Here is a 19,688-nt window from a genome sequence, read left to right as displayed (position 1 = left end):
CCCAGGGAGACCCGGGCAAAACCAAACCCCCGCCTCTCTCTGTTCAGTCCCGAGTCCCCTCCGGGCAGGCACCGGTGTCCCTGTGAAGTTCCCCCCTCTCCAGCAGCCCTCCCCACCTCTGCATTCCAATTCTGTCCATCAGGAAGATTTTACAGCATTAAAAGTCCAGGAAGGGTGTTGGCAGAGGGAGAGACCTGTTTTAGAAAGCTGACATCCCATTAAAAAGTGCCAATCAAGATTCCCTGGACAGCTCCCAGGGAACGGCAATGCACATCAGTCCTCACGTTCCGAAACCTCTGCGATGGGGCCTCGGTCCCTGCAGAACCTGCCCAGTTCACGCACACACCGACTCCTCTGAGCCCAATAATGTGCCGTCAGCGTGACCGGCAAACCCTCCAGTGCCCTCCGCATCCGGCCATCTGGCAATGATGACTCTCTTCCCGGGACTCCCGTCAGTCTACAGAGGTTTTCCGGGCTCTACGTTGCGTCAGGGCATCTATCGGTGCCCGTGGGCTGGGCTCTGGGTTCTAATCCCCAACGTCACAATTCTCTGGCGTGACATCCCATTTCCCAGGAGGAACCTGATCTGTCCAAGTTCCTCTCTGTGACAATGGTCTACTTCCCTGCATGGAGTCAAGTGCACAGGACGGCTCTGCCCTGGGTGCTTCCTCTGACCTCAGTCTGGGGTCCCGAGGTGGCTAGGAGGCAACCATGGCTTTGCAAAAGGGTCTTCTCACGGAACCTGGTGGAGGCGGCCGTAGCCTGGAAACGACAGAGTTCCCTGATCCCACAGTCAGGCAGACAGCAGAGTCAGAAGACACGCTCAGACGGAGAAAACAGAAAGTAAAGCTCAGATGAGACACCAAAGCCAAATCAAAACCAAATCAACAACTGAAAGACCCTGCAGGAGATCGGGACCGCTCCTCGCTGCTATCCAAGGACGCCAGACCAAAACGAGACATTCTTTCTCCCCTCCAGAGTGGCCACCCCTGCCCCTACCCGGCTCTACCTGGATGGACACTGGCCCAGGGCAGGGGAAAACAAACGCACCAGGACAAACTTTCTCCCAAGGCCCAGCTGCTGCTTTAAAACTTAATTCATCCAAATGATTTCAGGCGGAAGCGGGAAGGGTGACGCAGGCAGCTGGGAGGTAAACACCTCTGCCCCGCCGTCAGGATCCCGGAGAAGCAAGGCGGCAGCGGCTCCCGCCGTGCAGAGCCTACCTTTCTCTTGTTGGTCGGGCAGATGTAGAAGTTGTCGATGACGGTAGTGATGCCAGGCTGAAGGGTAAGCTTGGTGTAGGACGTCCCGAAGTCCGATGACCTGGGAGGACAGGAAGACAGCTGTCAGTGACAGGCCCCTCCACGTGCAGAGGTAACCAGCCCACACGGTGTCCCCCGCCAGTGTGGGTGCAGCGCCCAGGACACCCTCGGGTGTATCCTCTCCCTTTCCCCGGAGCAGCATGCCCCAGGGGACCAGGAGGAGACTGGGGCTCCCTCAGGGACACCCAGCACTAGCATAGGTCTGGAGCTGCGAATGCCAGCCTGTCTTCCCACAAGCCACCTGCCCTGGGCGGTCCACGGTCTATGTTAGCTTTACTGTATCTGTGTCTCACTGGTTACAAAGGGTCTCATATGTACTGGCCACGTCTAGGTCCTTCCATCTGTTTGATTCCTCGGAAAACCTGGACAGATTACATCACTACGTCCATCTCGAAGATGACCAGAGGGCCAGGAGGAGGCTCGGAGGGGATACATTCTGGCCTGAAATCACTCAGCTGACAGGTGGCCGACTCAGGATGCGAGCACGGGCCCCCCACGAGCAGCTGGAGCCCTGCTTGCTCTCTAGAAGTTCCCCGCTGCCCTGAGGCCTGTCTGCTTGTCTGTTTCCCTCTCTGGACCCTGAGTTCTTCCAGCGAGATGCACCCTCCGCCCTGACCACGTGCACCCACAGGGCTGCAGTGGCGGCAGCAGGTACCCAAGCTCCAGAGCTGCTGGGAATCAGACCCCAATCCCCGTGCCGGCCAGTGGGTGTCAGCATCCGCTCGCCACAGCCGAGCCGGGACCAGTCCCTGCCGCCCAGGGGGGTGCCCACTTTCCCGTCCGTAAGGCAAGAGCTGCAGGAGAGGATCTCTGAGATCTAACCTCCGCCCAGAGCGGCCGCAGCAGTGAGAGGGAGATAAGACATCACGGGCAATATCACGGCAACCAACGCGTCGGGACATGGGATTAATTCCATGCTGAAGCTCAGCACCCAGCACTCCTTGTGCCCAGCTGGTTCAAACGTGCCGCGGCCGCAGAGAGCTGGACACACGGTCAGGCCCAGGCCGCACTTTGCCTCCAGTCCTTAAACCAACGTGCGTTATTCCAGAGACCTCAGCTTCTCCCAGGCTGTCCTGTCTTCTGACCGGTCAGGAGACTCACCCCAAGGCGGGGACGGGGCCAGGAGTGGGAGCCCAAGGCTACTGAGGCCTGCCGTGCCGGTGCCCCCTGGGGCCGTCCATCTTTCTGATCATCACTGAGACCGGCCTGCATGGCGCTGAGCTCCAGGGCCAAGGGCGGCCAATCCCAGCTGATGGGAGGTGGAAGTGGGGCGGGGCAGTCACCTGGATTCCTGTCCTCGGACCCTAGCACCGTGTGGAGCCCGGCCTGCAGGCGGCCCAAGCAGCCCCTTCCCCTCTCTGGGCCCACGGAGGGGCTGGACCGGGGCCCACGGAGGGGCTGGACCGGGCCGTGAGTGTCAGACTTGCCCAGTGTAGCCTGGGCTCCTGGGGGAGGCCTGGAGCTGCTCAGCGTAAACACCGCACCCCACTGGCAGTGTTTCAATTCCATCCCATAGTACATCCTCAGCACTTTCTATAGGGCGGTGCTTCCTCCCTGCTTCTTCCCCAAGCCTTCTGTTTCACTGAGGCTCCAGGAAGATGGGCTGTGTTTGTGGCCTTTGTGCTTAGTGGCCCCATGTCCCTGGAAGTCCTCAAGCCCCAAGGTCCTTCCCAGGCCAGGACAGAAGGCAGCCCCTGCCCTCTGACTCCCTGGGAACTCCAGCAGGGGCCACCCCGCCGGACCCCCAGCAGGGTCCCCTGGGCCTCTGCCCGCCCCTGGCCTCCCCAGGGAGGGCCCGCTGGAGAGAACAAAGCAGCCCCACTGGAGGTGTAATTGGGGAAGCACTTACTGTCAAAACCTCTGAGAACTGATTTTCTTTGGGAAGGAGGGAGTCAGAGGCCCATTGGCAGAGGGCTGATCCAGAGACCCAGGAAATTCTAGAACCGCCCCCGCCCCCGACACGAACAGCTGTGCTTGGAGCTCGGTGCCTGGTAACCTCTGAGCCTCTTGGCCCCTCACCTCACACCAATAAGCATCTCTAAGACCTGCCATCGATTCTGCCTTCCAGACAGCGGGCAGTCCACTCCTTCCCTCCATCCTGTTTCCCTCTCCGGCCCAGCTGCCTCCCCAGGGTCCAGCCTGCCCCCTAGTCCCCAACCTGTGGCCACAGCAGCCTGTTCATACCTGCTCACTCAAGGGCACCTGCTGGTGTGGGTCCACAGCAGGGAGCCAGTGGGATCTAGGTCCTGCTGCCCGGGAACCTACATTCTAGTGGGGCCCGGGGAGGAGGGTGATAGATAGATAAGCAAAACTATAGCCGTGTCAAAGGAGACAAGGTCTGGGAAGAAGAATAAACAGGGTAGGGGGATGGAGGGGGCAGTGGATTGCTGTCTCAGAGAGCGTGGCAGGGAAGGGCCCTCAGACCGGTGATGTCTGGGCTGAGACGGGAAGGAAGGAAGAGAACGTGCTAAGTGCCTGGCTGTGGGAAAGTCACCTGTACTGGGTTAAGTAATGTCTCCCCCAAACTTATGTCTACCCAGAACCCGTGAATGTGACCTTTATTTGCAAATAGGGTCTTTGCAGATGGAATTAAGTTAAGATGAGGTCATACTAGAGTAGGATGGGCCGCAATCCAATGACTGGTGTCATTGAAAGAAGGAAATGTGGGCAGAGACACACAGACACACAGGGAGAACGTCATGTGACCACGGAGACAGGCAAAGACACCAAGGATTGCCAGCCACACCCAGAAGACTGGAGAGGGGCATGGAGCAGATTTCCCCTAGATCCTCCAGAAGGAACCAACCCTGCCGACACCTGGATCCCAGACTTCCAGCCTCTAGACCGCAGACAACAATTTCCATTGTCTAAAGGCAGCCAGTGTGTGGTACGTTGTATGGCAGCCCGAGGAACTAGTACAGCATCGCAGGTAGAGGGAAGGGCAGGTACAAAGGCCCTGAGGACAGGGGCCCCTCTCCCTTCTCTCTGGACAGGGAAGGAGGGATCTGTTTAAAGCAAAGTCCTGCCACTGCATCACCAGCTGTGGCAGCGTCCGAAACACCTCACTCCGCCGGACAATGCAAATCCAATTCCTCAGATAGCCCTTAGCCCCAAGTCCCAGGCCACCTGCCAGAGACTGGGACATCAGTGCATTCATTCATTCACTCTTTCGTTCAACATTTGTTCAGCTCTTTTATGCTTTAAGCATCACACTGGGACTGGGAATTCAGATTTCTTTATTTGTTCAAATTCATTCCTGCCACATATGTTTATTGAGTAGCTACTATGCGCCAGTCACTTCATCCCCTGGTGAGTAGGACAGACACTGTGTGACAGAGAGAGCAGACAGATGGACACCTCCAGAGAATCTTGGGAGACTCTAAGGGGGACGTCACACCGCCCGGGGCCAGGGGCCATCCTTAGCTGCCCCGCCCCCATACTGCCCCCACTGCCCAGCTAATCCATCTTGCTGACTCTTCCTCCTAAATCATTTACATTGCATCCCAACACCTCCACCGCCCCATCCCAGGCCCTCTTCATCTCCCACTGTCCTTGAGGGGTTCCTGGTGGATGACAGGCTCCAAGGAGAGGGAGGCCGATGCTGGCTGGGGGGCCGTCACCAAAGAGGGGACTGTAGAGTTTCCAGTGGGGGCTGGAACAAATTACCACAAACTCAGCAACTTAAAATAAGACACACGCGTTATCATACAGTTCTGGCGGTCAGGAGTCCAAACGGTCTTACGCGCTAAAGTCAAGGCCTCTGCACCTCTGGAAGCTTCAGGGGAAAACCTGTTCCCTTGCTGTTTCCAGCTTCCAGAGGCACCTGCATTCTGTGGCTTGTGGCCCACCCTCCATCTTCGAAGCAAATCCTCCGGTCTCTGCTTCCATTGTCACATCTCTTTCACTTGTAGCCAAACCTCCCTTGGACTCCTCCTCTGAGGACCCTTGTGATTACACAGGGCCCACAGGGCTAATCTAGCATCATCTCCCCATTGCCCCATCTTTTTTTTTTTTTTTGGCCTCTCCGCGCACGTTGCGGGATCTTAGCTCCCCTAGGGCCACGGCAGCGAAAGTGAGGAGTCCTAACCCCTGGACCGCCAGGGAACTCCCTCCCAATCTCCCCATCTTAATCACACCTGCAAAGTCCCCTTTGCCACGTGACATATTCACAGGCTCCAGGGATTAGGACATGACATCTTTGGGGGGTATTATTCCTCCTTCCACAGGTGGGCGTTGGAGCCAGGTCTAAGGTAAGGCTTTGGAGCAGGTTGGGGGCAAGAGTGGCTACAGTGAACTGTGAGAGAGGTGACGGGGCCAGAGGCTGGCAAGGTGGACGGGGGCAGGTGTGAACAAACCCAGAGGCCACAGAGAGATCTGGGCCTGCTCTGGATCACAGCCCCCGCTAGTAGATAAAAAAGAATGTAAACTATTTTGGACTTCCCTGGTGGTGCAGTGGTTAGGAATCCACCTGCCAATGCAGGGGACACGGGTTCGAGCCCTGGTTGGGGAAGATCCTACAGGCTGTGGAGCAACTAAGCCCGTGCGCCACAACTACTGAGCCCGTGCGCCACAAGTACTGAGCCCATGTGCCACAACTACTGAGACTGCATGCCACAAGTACTGAAGCCCAAGTGCCTAGAGCCCGTGCTCCGCAACAAGAGAAGCCACCGCAATGAGAAGCCCGTGCACCGCAACAAAGAGTAGCCCCCGCTCACCGTAACTAGAGAAAGCCCACGTGCAGCAACAAAGACCCAACAGCCAAAATTAAATAAATAAATTTTAAAAAAGAGAATGTAAACTATTTCATTATAATGTTATATTGATTGCATGTTGACCTAATATTGTGGATATACTGAGTTAAAAAGTCCATTATTAAGATTAATTGCACCTGTTTCTTTAATTAATAGAGTTAAATTTCTAAGAGAAGTTTGGGGTTCACAGCTAAACAGAGGAAGGTGCAGAGATTTCCCGTGTCCCCCCGCCCCCAAACGTGCATAATCTCCATTACGTCATGCACCTCCCTCCCCCGCCAGAGCAGCATGTGTGTTACAGCTGATGAACCGATACTGACACACCATCATTACCCAGAGTCTATAGCTTATGTGAGGGGTCACTCTTGGGTTGACATTCTATGGACAAGTGTACAGTGACATGTGTCCACCATTATAGTGTCATACAGAGTAATGTCACTGCCCTAAAATGCCCTGGGCTCGCCTATGCACCCTCCCTCCCGGCCCCGCTCCCATAACCACTGATCTTTTCACTGTCTCCATAGTTCTGCCTTTTCTAGAATGTCATCTATTGGTCTGTAGCCTTTTCAAGACTGGCTTTTCTCACTTAGTAATATGCCTTTAAGTTTCCTCCAGCTCTTTTCAGGTCCCCGGTTTCTACTTTTTAATGACAATCCACGCGTGGTTTGCATCCTATTCCTACCGGACTCGCTGGTCTGGACAGGCTGAGGCTGTGGGTGGAGTCTGCAGGGTGTTAGCGGGGTTCTGCAGGGTCAGGTCTGTGCCCCCATCTGGAAGGGCGTGAGCCGAGTGACCGTGGGAAAAGTGTTTGACAGTGTCTCAAAGCCCGCATGGTAGGAGTTTGTCATCGCTACTATTTTAGGAAGACTGGGGTGACTGCGGGTGGGACAGGTGACTGAGGCGGAGGGAGTGGCAGTGGGGAGGAGAAGAAAGGAAGGGCAGGGCACACGCCCGGAAGCTGGGGATGGCAAGGTGTAAGGTCGAGGGAGGAGACGGAAGGTGACCCGGGTGACACGGAGGATGGAGGATGCTGCTTCAGATGGGGTGTGGCTCGGGGAAGTCAGGTCAGCCCCTGGGTGAGGCTCACTCACCGGCACCCACTAAGCCTGCAGGACACGGTGGGGCTCGAAGATGGGCGAGTTCAGAGCAGCACGTGTTTCCCTGTGTCCACGGCCTGGGCCACCTCCTCGCCTGACACTGGTCGGGGGAGTCCTGAGATCCCATGAGGCCAAGAAGAAGGGGTCTGGGGGTCAGGGGTCTGGCCATGCCCCCTCGCTGCTACTGAGACTGAGCTCCCGGGCACACACTCAGGATGGGGTATCGGTTTCCCCTCGAGGCATCGGAGAGCTGGAGTCCCTGGGGTCCCCATGAATGGAAAAGGCAGTGGTCACATGCCTTTCACCTGCAGTGTCCTTGCCTGTTCCCTGGGCTCCTGGCCTCCCCGACCCCGAGACCAGTGCTTGGGGAAACCCTTGCCCAGGCAGACCTCGTTGCCTGGGGCCACGCAGGTATCCATATTTCACTTCATTATTTCCCAAGACCGCTTGTTTCTCAAAGACTTCAAGTGAAGGAACAAGTCTAGCACCGATGGTATCCGTGTTATGAAGAGTTATTCCAAGAAAGGAAAGTAGAAAGTGACGGAGTGTTATGTGGTCCCTGCCTCGCCCTGTGTGTCTGAGGGCTGCTGAAAATAAGCACCACTTAGGATACAAACCGGAGATGCCCAGGGACGCTCAAGATGCCCGACGTTGGAGGACGCTGTCTCTTTCCTAGAGTGCGCAGATCTCTGTTATGAGCTCACCAAGCTTGAGACAAGGATGACTCAATTAAATGTCTCACATTCCTGACTCTTATCTAAATCCCTCACAGCCCCAGGGCACCAACCCTGAATGTAATGCCGCATCCTCCTCAAGTCCCTACAGATGACCCAGTTGGAGTGAGGAGAGCGGTCACCAAGATCATGCAAGAATCCACAGGTCAGGCACGCAGCCAGGGCTCAATAAATGCTTGCTGGATGCCTATGGAGGGGCACCAGGTACCAGACCCAAAGGCTGTGTGACCTCGGGTGAGAGGGTATCCCACTCTGGGCAAGTTTTCCATAGAAACTGTGAGGATTGGATTTGATTAATGTCTGAGCACCAGCCAGACCCTTGAACTTGCCTGCTGGGGAGAGACTCCCCCTCTCATCTCAGGATCGTGAAAATGCCTGTGAGAGCTCTCCATGTCCAGAAGGAAGGATAGAAGGGAGGAAGGAAGGGGAAGAGGGAAAAAGGAGGGTGGGGGAGGGGAAGAGGAGGGGGAAGTGCGGAGGAACAGCGCTCACCCTGGGTCTCCTCTGGGCCCGGCGTCCTCCCCACACCCACCCTGAACTTCCCCAGCACTAATACCACCTCCAAGTTCTTCTAACTGCACCTCAGGAAGTGATCATCCAATCTAGATTTAGTCAAATTAAAAATTTTGGGAAAAAAAAACCAGACTCTAAAATCGGGTACATAGACACATGGAAGACAAGCGCAGTTGGAAAATTGCTATTTGAAAATCGGCCGCTTAACTGCTGAATGTCTGTACATATTCACTTTAAAAAAATTATTTAATTAAGCCATTTTCATATTCTATAATTATTTCATTGGCAGGGACGTAAGTTCAGCTCCGGCCCCTCCCCCTGTGCGGATGAGCCCCCAGCTCCCACAGTCTCCCGGCTACTTTGGGAAACCACACAGGTGGGAAAGGGGGCACCCCCTGCGTGGTTGGTATCACCTGCAAGCATGTGGCTTTGGGCAAGGCCTGGACCTCTGCGAGACTTGGTTTGTTTATCTGTAAAAGGGGTCAACGGCACAGACCTCAGATGCCCACCGTGAGACTGGAGCCGGTGTGTGGAGGGAGAGTACAAGGTGGGCTCGTGGTCACGGGCAGGTGACAGGTCCCCGCATCATGGGAGCCTCCTGAGGGGCACTGATGCCACACCGTATCCGTGTGGACCTCTCTCTGGCCGGAGGCGTGGCTGTGTGGACTCCCCTCGTGCGCCCTGATGATTACCCAGAGGACCAGCACTAGCCCTGCACCGTCGGTGTGCAAAGCACCCGGGCAGACCCCAAAGCCACACCAGGGATGGGAACTCCCACCTGCACTGTTCACGCGGGGAAGCCGAGGCCCGGCAAGGAAGGGATGTGTGCAGAGTCCCCTGGGGATCCGTGGCACAGCCGGGACTCAATCTTGGTCTCCGGGCATCCACCCTGGGCCCTCCCACCAGAGGAGGTAATGTGTGTTAGGATGGTTTCCCAGCTGAACGCCCTGCTGAACTTTAGTCTGTGATGTGAGATGAGAAGGGACTGATGTCGAGAGGCCACCACCCAGGGGCCACCCTTGTCCTCAGGAACCGACAACTCCAGGGGCCCTGGAAAGACGAGGCTTTGATCCACTGCCCGGGATTGACAAGTAAACCCTCTTGGGATCAGCCAGGGAGAGAGAATTAAGGTGGCCGGTCAAGTCATTCAAGAAAATTCCGTGACGTGGCTTGACATTCTCAGCGTGAAACGGGGAGTCGGGTGCCAGCCAGGTGGGTGAGCTGAGGGAAGGGGTCTCAGCCTGCCCTCAAAGGGGCGCGATGGCAGTAGTGGGGCGACGCCAGGCAAGTTGCCCCGAGGATCTGAGAGCGTGGTCTCCCTGCAACGGGAAAGGCCTCTTGGGGGGATTAATAGACACAGGGGCTCACACGCTCTGGACACCAGGCCAAGGGCGGGGCTCGGCCTCCCGGGAACAGGACGATAGCATCGACCAGGAGCATGCCTTCCCATTTTACAGGTGAGGAAACTGAGGCTCGAGGCGTATCACCTGCCTTGCTCAGGGTCACACGGCAACTACAGGAAACTCAGTTTAAGCCCAAGCTGTTGCTCAAGTCTGCCTTCTCTGCTGCATCCCGGGCCGTCCCCCGGGCGTGCACTCCTGTCCCTCGGGGATGCTCACAGGGCCGGGCACCCACCCTGCGTGACTGGACTTTCTGACTCTATTTCTCCCTCTCGCAGAGCCTGGCGGGTGATGCTCTATTTGCACACTGACCACAGCCCTTCCCCACTCAGTAGCCCTGGTAGTATTACCTGTGGGTTTTCTCCCTGGCTTAGGGCTTCTCCTTAACTCAAGCCCAGTCTTTTTTTTAAAATTTATTTTATTGAAGTATTGTTGATTTACAATGTTGTGTTAATTTCTGCTATACGGCAGTGATTCAGTTATGCATATATATACGTTCCTTTTCATATTCTTTTCCATTTTGGTTTATCACAGAATATTGAATATATTTCTCTGTGCTCTACAGGAGGACCTTGTTGTTTATCCATTCTCTATATAATAGTTTGCGTCTGCTCATCCCAAACTCCCACTCCAGTCCTCCCCCAACCCCCTCCCCCTTGGCAACCGCAAGTCTGTTCTGTGAGTCTCTCTGTGTTTCGTAGATAGGTTCATTTGTGTCATATTTTAGATTCCACATGTAAGGGATATCATATGGTATTTTCTTTCTCTGTCTGACTTACTTATATGATCATCTCTAGTTGCATCCCTGTTGCTGCAAATGGCATGATTTCATCCTTCTTCATGGCTGAGTAGTACTCCACGGCATATATGTATCACGTCTTCTTTATCCATTCATCTGTCGACGGCCATTGAGGTTGTTTCCATGTCTTGAACTCAAGCCCAATCCTAAAAGAGCCCGGGCAGTGTTCTGTGCTGGCCCAGAGGAGCACCCCAGCAGGGGCCCCAGGTTTTCCACGCTCAAACTCACAGTCACGTCCCAGTGCCCATCTCTCTGAGTCCAGCCCAGGAGCTCGTCTCCCAAGCAGCCCTTCCACATGTGCTTTCTAGCCCCCCTGCCATGGCTCTGCTGATGCTCTGGGCCCTCATGTGTTAGGTGCTGTGAAGTCCGTAGATCTTTCCAGAATGTAGCTGGGCTGGGCTGGGCAGGGCCTGGTCCCAGGGACGGCCTCAGTATCCCTGCCTGCAGCTCTACCAACAACTTAGGGATGGAAATTGGTGCAGAGCCAGGGACCAGGCCACCCTGCAAGGCTGCTTGCAGGACGCTCTGCTCAAGCCGGCTCCCAGCCAGCTGCATCTCCTTACTCCACAGTAAGGGTCACCTCCCTTTCAGTGAACCCCTGAGATGAGTGATTTCCCTCAGCTCAAGAATGCCTCCCAACACACCTTTCCCCCGCGCCGATTCTGTGCCGGCTTTGTGCCGAGCGCGGAGCGCAGAGTGGGTGGGCGGGCGTTTCTGCGGCTGGTGTTGCCAGCGCCACTGTACTTCCTGTTCAGATCCTGAAATAATTCCACACCCGTCAGTCAGCAGACACTGCCCATACCCCTCCTCCTGGATGCAGTCCCTCCCAAGACCTTCTCACAGACCAGGAGGAAAGGGCTTACACCCAGCTTAGCAGGGGCCCACCAGGAGCCTGCTCTGGGCTGTGCCAGCGCCCACACTGAAGGAGCAATGCTCCTGCCACATCTGGTGTGCATGCAGCAGGGCAGTCGCCTCTGGGGAGCCCCAGGGCCTGGGGGCGGGGCTGAAGCACTAGAAAAGGACCTTGGATATGCAGCCAAAGCGGAGGTCAGAGCCCAGAAACGTGCCAGGAGCTCTCAAAGACTGGGGAAGGCGCCAGGGGCTCGCAGGGAAACTGCGGAGGCTCTGTATGTGCCTGGGGGTCTGGGGAGGCCTGGCGGAGGAGCTGGCAGGAACTGAGGAGGGAAGGGGAGGGAGAGGGTGCTGGACAAAGGGGTGGAAGCGTCCCGGACAATCAGCCTCAAGTGCTGCTGGGGAAGCTGGCTGTTCCTGCCGCTGTGACGAAGCAATGAGGGCCCAAGTCCCAGGCAGGGGCTACGGAGTAGTCCAGGCCCAGAGCCCGGAGGAGACACAAATAACGCACGGGGACCTCAGCCCCGACCAGGCGGCCAGGGCTGAGGCTGCTCCAGGCCCAGGATAAAGACGCTGGGTGAGTGACCTCATCTCATCTCCGTTCCAACCAGTGACTCTCAAGGCACAAATGAAGAAACTGAGATGCAAGCAGATGGAGTCCCTTGCTCGGCTCATAAGGGACAAAGTGAGACTGTGTCCTACTCGGGTTCTAAACTGGGCAACTTCCACCAGCTTCCAGCTCTATGAATGGCTCTGGTGGTTTTATTTCTGGAGGTTTTAAGATGACCCGAGGTGGGACCTTTGCCGTGGCTCTTTTCCCAGATGGTGGGGTCTTTAGAACTGGGTTGCAACCGTCGGGACTCAATGAGGCCTGTGTCCCCGGAAGTGTCCCTGGGCACTGTCCTGGGGTGGGCAGGGCTCACCTGGCACAGGCGGGGCTGCCTACTGCTCACCTTAACACACAGGCCTCATCAAACCCCAGCAGATGTCCCTGCTTTTACAGCCGCTCTGCAAGCCCTCAGCCGGGCACACCTGCAAAGGCCAAGGCGAGTCTGGAGACCCTGACGCGGAGAGGGCGTGGAGAGGCTGGGAGAGCGGTGTTTGTCGCTTTGGATTTTGTCGGGAAGGACACACAAGCACGTCCTACAAACGGGACAGGCCAGTTGCTACCCAGGAACAGGCCCTTCCGTGTCCAGCTTCTGTCCCCCGCTACCCAGGGTGAAGTGCACTGATGCACATGATCTCCCAGGGAACCCGCCAATTTGGGAGGATGCCAGCCCCCTCTAAAGCCCAGAAGGGTCATTTCAAATAGGAAGCACCCAAATATAATGAGACAAATAATAACACAAAATGACCTGTTGCAGACCAGATAACGCAGCTCCGAAGGGCTTCCCAATCCAGCAGCTGCCTCACTGTGGAACTGGGGGTGCAGCTAGGAATCCCCAGCAGGAATGGGGAGGGCAGAGGAGCTGGAAGAAAGCTCAAGCTGGGGGAGTGGGAGCCCCAAAATCTGGAACCGAGGCTTAGCATCAAAGCCGGTTGGGGGCTGGGCTGGGTTACGTTTCCCTTGTGAACTGGAATCTATCCTGCAGAAAATTCCTAAAATTTAGCAATCCACACCCAATAAAATTTCCTTCCCTCATATGCTGATACACCCTCCACTCTTCTTGGAATCATTTAAAAAATAATAGAATAAGAACAACAGAAGGCAGCTACAACAATAAGAAGAAAAGAAGCTTCTCTTTCAACCATCAGCTGGGTCCCCTGATCCCTCTGTACCTGTCCAGCCCTTGTCCACAGGTGAACATATTTCTAGTACGGCCATTACAACATGAGCCCAAATTTTGGTCTGATTTTATAACTAAACGGTCAGCGTTTCCTGCCTGCTGTGTAATACTCCATCCAGTGCGTGTGACATTACTGACAGGCCATTGGTTAGGATGAACTTTTTTAAAGCCTCTCTAAAAATACTGAGAGCCTACTATGTGCTGTGCATTTGGGAAACTGACTTCTTTCTATTTTCCTGCTATTTCTATTGCAAGTCCCTCTGCCCTTTATAAAAATTTTCATCCCTTTAACACGTCCCGGATCCCTCCCTAGGATCAAGTGCCAGGAGTGGGGCTCTAGCTTCTGCATGGCTTTTCAAAAGTGTATTCTCAGATCCAAGAAACTCTTACAAGTCAATATTTTAAAAACAAGGGTCCTCATTTATTCTTAGGGGGTCCTGGCATAAAATGGTAACATTTTTATATGCCAATTCCCGAGTTATAGAATCTGACACTCTAAATTGATGTTGAGTAACTGTTGACGCTATCCAGTTTCTATTAAAGGCAGCGCAAATTATATACTGAACATTTTTAAAGAGGAAAAAGAATGTAAAGAGACGTTAGCAGATGAGATATGGGCAATCGGGAAGGAAATTCTAGTTTTAAATGTTCAGAGGAATATTTCAATACAAAGTCCAAAAACTGAGCAGGAAATAAGACAGGCTGAACACAACTCGGGATCTCAGTAAACATCAAAGAAATGCTGTAAGTCAAGAAATCGGGGGCATTCTATTGACACTTTTTAATGACAAAAGGATCAGGGAATACAAAACAAAGGTTGATTCAATGACAAAACTGAATAGTTAAGTCAGCAACCTACAGATTTCCATTTCTAAACTGTGTCCTTAAAGACACACTCTCCCACATCTGCCCCTGGGTTTCTGCAGGCCCTTGGCCTCTCATTCCCCAGCAGGAGGCCCCTTGACCCGCTCTGGGTTGAAGTTTTGAGATCTGGGCTTGCAGATGCCCCCCGTCCTTTTCTAATCCTGGACCTTGGACAAGTCAATCAATATCTCTGAGACTTAACTTGCTTGTGATATCAGGTGGCAGTCATAAGAATGATGGTAATCATCATTAATTAATACTCATCAATAATTATTCCCCCATACGTCAAGTTCCACGCTGAGTGCTCTGGACCGACCAGCTCTCTTAATCTTCCCAACCCTCTACATGTTAAGCACGAGGCCCCACCCCATTTTCCAGAGGAGGAGGCTGAGGCACAGAGAGGTGAAGTGGTAAGTGGCAGAGCTGGGTTTGAACCCCGGCGGTCTGGCCCTGAGCCCATAAACTTCAACCCCACCACGTGTAGCTCCCCAGTCCTCACCAGGAACCACTTTCCAGAAGGGAGGGTGTGAAAGGACCTGTACCTGCACGCGTGGCTGTAGATGGGGTGTCGAACAGGGAGACGGAAGCACCAGAGGAGGAGGTGGGGACTCCTTGCAATCGGGAATTTCCCCTTCCTGGTCCAGCCGGGGGCAGGAGGTGAGCCTGGCCCAGTTCCATCGGGGGCGGGGGGCACGCCGTCTCCCCAGGAAGCACCCTGTCCTCCCATTCACACAGTCCTGCGGGGGCCCTGTGTGCGTCAACCGTATGCAAGGACAGGGCCCTCCATGGAGGGTAAGAAGCACCGCTGTGTTCACACCCGCACGGCCTGTGTTTTCCCAGCTGACAGGACAGAGGCCCACAGCGCTCTCCGTCCCTTCAACCTGCGCTAGTTTCCTCTTCTCTCACATCATGCAAAGTACCCTCTGAACAACCTCCAGCATGTCCCTAGCGCCTTCAGGATGGAGCCAGAGTGCCTAACAATAGCAGGCCCTGGAAAAGCACATGGAGTGGACGCTGTCAGCTACCCATTCTGCACAGGAGGGAAGCGGGGCTCAGAGGGGAGACCCTTGCTCATGGCAGAGCCTTCGGCAGGGGAAGACAGAACGCGGGAAGCCCTTGGACCCTCCCTTCCCTCCCCCGCGGGTCCCCTTGCAGCTCGTCTGCATGCCCACAGCCCCCGTGACACCTGCTCCACCATAAATGGATTTCCTGTTCCTTTGATCCACCTGAATGCTCTTTAATGGCCAGGACAGTATCTGGCCAGCTCTCTGGCCCAACACCTCGCATGAAGTGAGTGCCAGTAAACGTTGGTTGAACGAGTGCATAAATGAATGAGTGAGTGAATGAATGGATGACACAGTGCTCAACCAGACGCCATCAGAGTTACTGTCGACGCCCCACATAAGCTCTCAGCACCCAGCCCTGCTGTAAGAGCCAAGAGGGTCCTCGAAACCTCTGGGCCTCCGACCGCACCCCTCCCGTGAAAACGACACAGGCCCAGAGAAGAGCAGTCACTTGTTCAAGTTCACACAGCCGCTGAGCAGCCAAGGGGGTGACTCTGACTGAGGTCTCCTGGCCCCAAGGTCAGTGTTTCTTTTTTTTTTTTTTAATATTTATTTATTTATTCATCTGGCTGCGCCGTGTCTTAGTTGCGGCACGCGGGATCCAATTCCCTGACCAGGGATCGAACCCAGGCCCCCTGCACTGGGAGTGCGGAGTCTTAGCCGCTGGACCACCAGGGACGCCCCCGCCAAGGTCAGCCAAGACTCCAGGCTGTCTTGGGCAGACAGCTACAGGGCGGACGTTAGAGTCCTTCCCCACTCCTGCCTACAGTCAAGAAGACAAGACAGACCCGACCCCTCGCACCGTCAAACTCCAGAGGCTTCTTCAAAATGCATCAGGTGAGTAATTTGGGAGCAGAGCACAAGCAGGTTGCGGCAGCGCATCTGTCCCTGCAGCCCCGGGGAGTCGGCAGGACAGACAGGCATCCAGACGTCCTTCTCTGAATGTGCAGAGGAGACAGCTTCGTGTCCACTGGGCAAATGCCCGAGCCTGCGCACCAGGTGCCCTGGGAGAGGGTGCGCTGGGGCCACAGCAACAGCCCGGGAAGGTGAGTAGCTCGGCCGAGGCCGTGCAATAGAGCGGGCCCTGCAGAACTCCCTACCCCATCCAGGCACTTTCCTGCCTGAGCCGGCGGCCAGCCCAGGAGAGGGCCACACCTTCCCCAGAGCCAACCTCCTGCAGGCACCTCCATGGTTAAAGCATCATTTTTTTTTTTTTTGCGGTACGTGGGCCTCTCACTATTGGGGCCTCTCCCGTTGCGGAGCACAGGCTCCGGACGCGCAGGCTCAGCGGCCATGGCTCACGGGCCCAGCCGCTCCGCGGCATGTGGGATCTTCCCGGACCGGGGCACGAACCCGTGTCCCCTGCATCGGCAGGCGGACTCTCAACCACTGCACCACCAGGGAAGCCCTAAAGCATCATTTGAAGAGAGCATCCGTGGTCCACGTCATGCTCACGTGGAGGGGGCGTGGTGACAGTCTGACATCACAGGCTGTGTGACCTGGAGCTGGTCACCGGAGTTACTGGACCTCAGGTGTCCCTTCTGTACAATGGGGACACGCCTTCCGCCCCAGGGTTGTCCCAAGGGTTAAAGGAAGTGACAAACCTGAACCTCCCAACACAGTAACTGGCCTGGGATGCAGCCCTTCCCTTCCTCCCCCTCTGCTCCCTGCCTGGGAGCAGAAGGTATGTGATGATGGTGCAGTAAGGGGTTAACTCAGCGGGTCTGGGTTGTCCAAACCCCGCACATTCCCAAGAAAAGTTTGGCCCTTGACTGGCTCCAGGAAGGTCACCTCTAAGCCTTGGAAGGTCCTGCCTGTTAAGAGTGCCTCTGTGTCCTGAGGCCTTGGGCCGGCCAGTTAGTCTATGCTCACAATGTGATTCCTGGCGGGGTCTTGAGTCAGCGGGTCTCAGCTTTACCTCTGGAGGGGCTGGAGGCTAAGGCCAGCCACAGGGCTACATGACCGACCCCCAGTAAAAACCCTGGACGCCAAGACTCGGGTGAGTTTCCCCGGTTGGGGTCCTTCCTATGTGCTGTCACATGTCATTGCTCAGAGAATGAAGCCCGGTCCATATGGCCCAGGCAATGCGACCAGGGCCTCTGCACGTGCCGCTCTCCGTCCCAGATGCCCACAGGGACTGACCCCTCAGTGCATTCCAGGCCCTGCTCAAGTGTTACCTCGCCGAGGAGAACGCCCTCCTCCTCCTACCCCAGGAACTCTCCCGCTTGGCTTTTGCCCACGGCGCACATTGCTACCTGACACTGCACACGCATCTCGCTGATTTACTCTCTGCCTCCCTTCAGGACATCGGCTCCCGGGAGGAGAGCGCCGGTGTCTGGTTTCCCTCCACCCTGGGAAGCTGCAGCAACATCTCCCCGCCCTGGGGGCCCCATCACTGATGCTGTCTTGGGGTTTTATTTCATGTGTGATCCAGGGTCAAGTTCTGTCTTCCCCCAGGGGCTGCTGCACTTACTGAAAATCCTCTTTCCCTCACTGCCCTGTGTAGCAACCTTGCTTGTAAGTCAGGGCTGGTCTGAGCTCACTCTGGGCCCGTGGAGCCGCCGGCCCCAGGTTTGCCGCCTGTGGGTCTGTCCCCCAGCTCCTGTGACCCTGTGAAATCTGCAAGACCACGGCCCTCACCTCTGTGTCCCCTGCTCCCAGCCGAGCAGACAGTGAAAGTTTGCTGAAGTGAATGAAGGATGCCCAGACTATTTCCATCATGGCACTAAGTGACAGTAAAAGTGCGGCAAGGAGCCGGCAGCGCCCCCCCTCCCTCAGGCCCTCTCTCTGCAGAGGGGCCCCCTTGTTCCACCTCCACCCACGGGTGCCCTGTAATAACTTAATGCACTTGGTTCTCCAGGCAAGGAAACCAAAGTGGGTGGAAATTGGCAGAAAGTATTTCTCCAATTCCTAAGAATCCCATTTGAGAGTTAAATAACGACAAGATGCCTTGAAGCCCTTGAAAATTTTGAGCTAAGCCATTCTCAGGGAAGGCACGTCATCCAGCAAGAATTGATGGTCTGCAGGAGGGGCGGGCGGGGAGGGAAGGCTGTGTACGGGGCGTCGGTCAGGCTGGGATCGGCTCCTCCGAAGCACGCGGGCGTCACCCGGACCCGGGAATCCCACCCCACCAGCAGGACCTGCCGCCCCTGCACTGCATCGCCCTGGCTGCCTGCCAGCCTCTCTGTGCCCAGGGGTGCTAGCCGGCAGTCCCTGGCTCTGGCCAAGGTCCTAGCAGACCCCCTAAACTCCAAGCCCTGTGAATGCAGAATGTGGCCCTTCATCCGCGCCTCACTCCTAGAACCAGGCTGAAACCGGGTTCCCCCTTCCAGGGGAGCTTCTGCTAGCAGTGCCATCTCAGCGGGGTGGGGTGTGAGGGCTTCTGCTGCTGGGGCTGGAATGCCCACTCTTCCACAGCAAAACTATTTTTAAAAGTCATGCAACTTACACCTGTGTGCACATCCTACTTTTTCAAAGTGCCCTCCTGCACTGTGACCACATAGGGTCCCATTTTAGAGACTAGAAAATCAAAATCAGAGAGGTTAAGTCACTTGCTCAGAAACCCACAGCGAGCAGGTGGAGAGGCAGGGTGGACCCAGGCCTGTCGCATCCTACAGCCCTCGACCTTCCCCTTCTGCCTGCAGAGAAAGTAGCGGCTATGGTCGTCCGAGCACCCCTGTGTTCCGGAAACACTGCCGCGGGTTTTACCTGCAGACTCTCATCTCACCTTGGAGCCCGGAGGGAGGTGTGAGAATCTGCCATGAAAAAGGAAGAAACAAAACAGAGGTTCTGGGACCAGAAGCAGTGTGGCCAAGGCCCCATGGTCACTGACGGCCTCTGGGACAGGCTCCGATTTGGAAGAAAAGCTCCCACCACCTGGGGTTCTGGCCTTGTAGAGATGCAGGGGTGCGGCTCACAGGACAGCCACACCTGCACATGCCCATCAATAGAGGGCGCGACTCCTCCCATGGTAACATGGAAAAGGAGGTGAGCGTGGGCCTGAGTGGGTCCTGGGAGGCGGGGATGGGGAGGGACGGAGCCGACTTTCTCTCACGTTCTGCCCTTAAAAAGCCTGGGGGGCAGGTAGATGGTGGTGAGGATGGAGTCTGAGGGGCGGGGTTCTGGGGAGGGACCAATCCCGTGGATCTGCTCTTCCTTCCTTCCTTCCTCCCTTCCCTCCCTCCCCCTCCCCCAGCTCACACACCACACATTACTGGGTCCCTGCCCTGTGCTTGGCCCCAGGTTGGGCTTTCAGATGGGGACACAGGGCTGCCCTGGAGAGGCTCTTCCTCCAGGAGCACGGGGGGCATCTGACTGGTGACTGAGGGAGCCTTTAAGATGCTCTCCCGGTCACCGCCTGCCTGAAAGGTCATCACTGGTGCTCGTTTACTCCATCATTGTGTCCCCTGTATCCCAGGACCTGCCCCTGGACTGATTCCAGAATGTGACTCCACTTTTCTATTTTAAAGGCACCAACTTGCCACCCGTGGCGTCCTTTGGAGGGA

The 19,688-nt window shown here is 55.8% G+C and overlaps 1 protein-coding gene across 1 annotated transcript in view; it reads right to left on the bottom strand.

Annotated features, from left to right (window-relative positions):
- SORCS2 (sortilin related VPS10 domain containing receptor 2) overlaps positions 1-19,688 on the bottom strand; it is a 469,283-nt gene that overhangs the window by 176,584 nt on the left and 273,011 nt on the right. The window contains exon 3 of the mRNA XM_065877287.1: positions 1,224-1,323. Coding sequence (XP_065733359.1) covers positions 1,224-1,323 — 100 coding nt within the window. The remainder of the gene's footprint in view (positions 1-1,223; positions 1,324-19,688) is intronic.

This window comes from Phocoena phocoena, chromosome 5 (genome assembly GCF_963924675.1).
Source record: "Phocoena phocoena chromosome 5, mPhoPho1.1, whole genome shotgun sequence".
Lineage (NCBI taxonomy): Eukaryota > Metazoa > Chordata > Mammalia > Artiodactyla > Phocoenidae > Phocoena > Phocoena phocoena.
The sequence above is the reverse complement of the archived record's forward strand: the minus strand, read 5'-3'. Positions and strand labels throughout refer to the sequence as shown.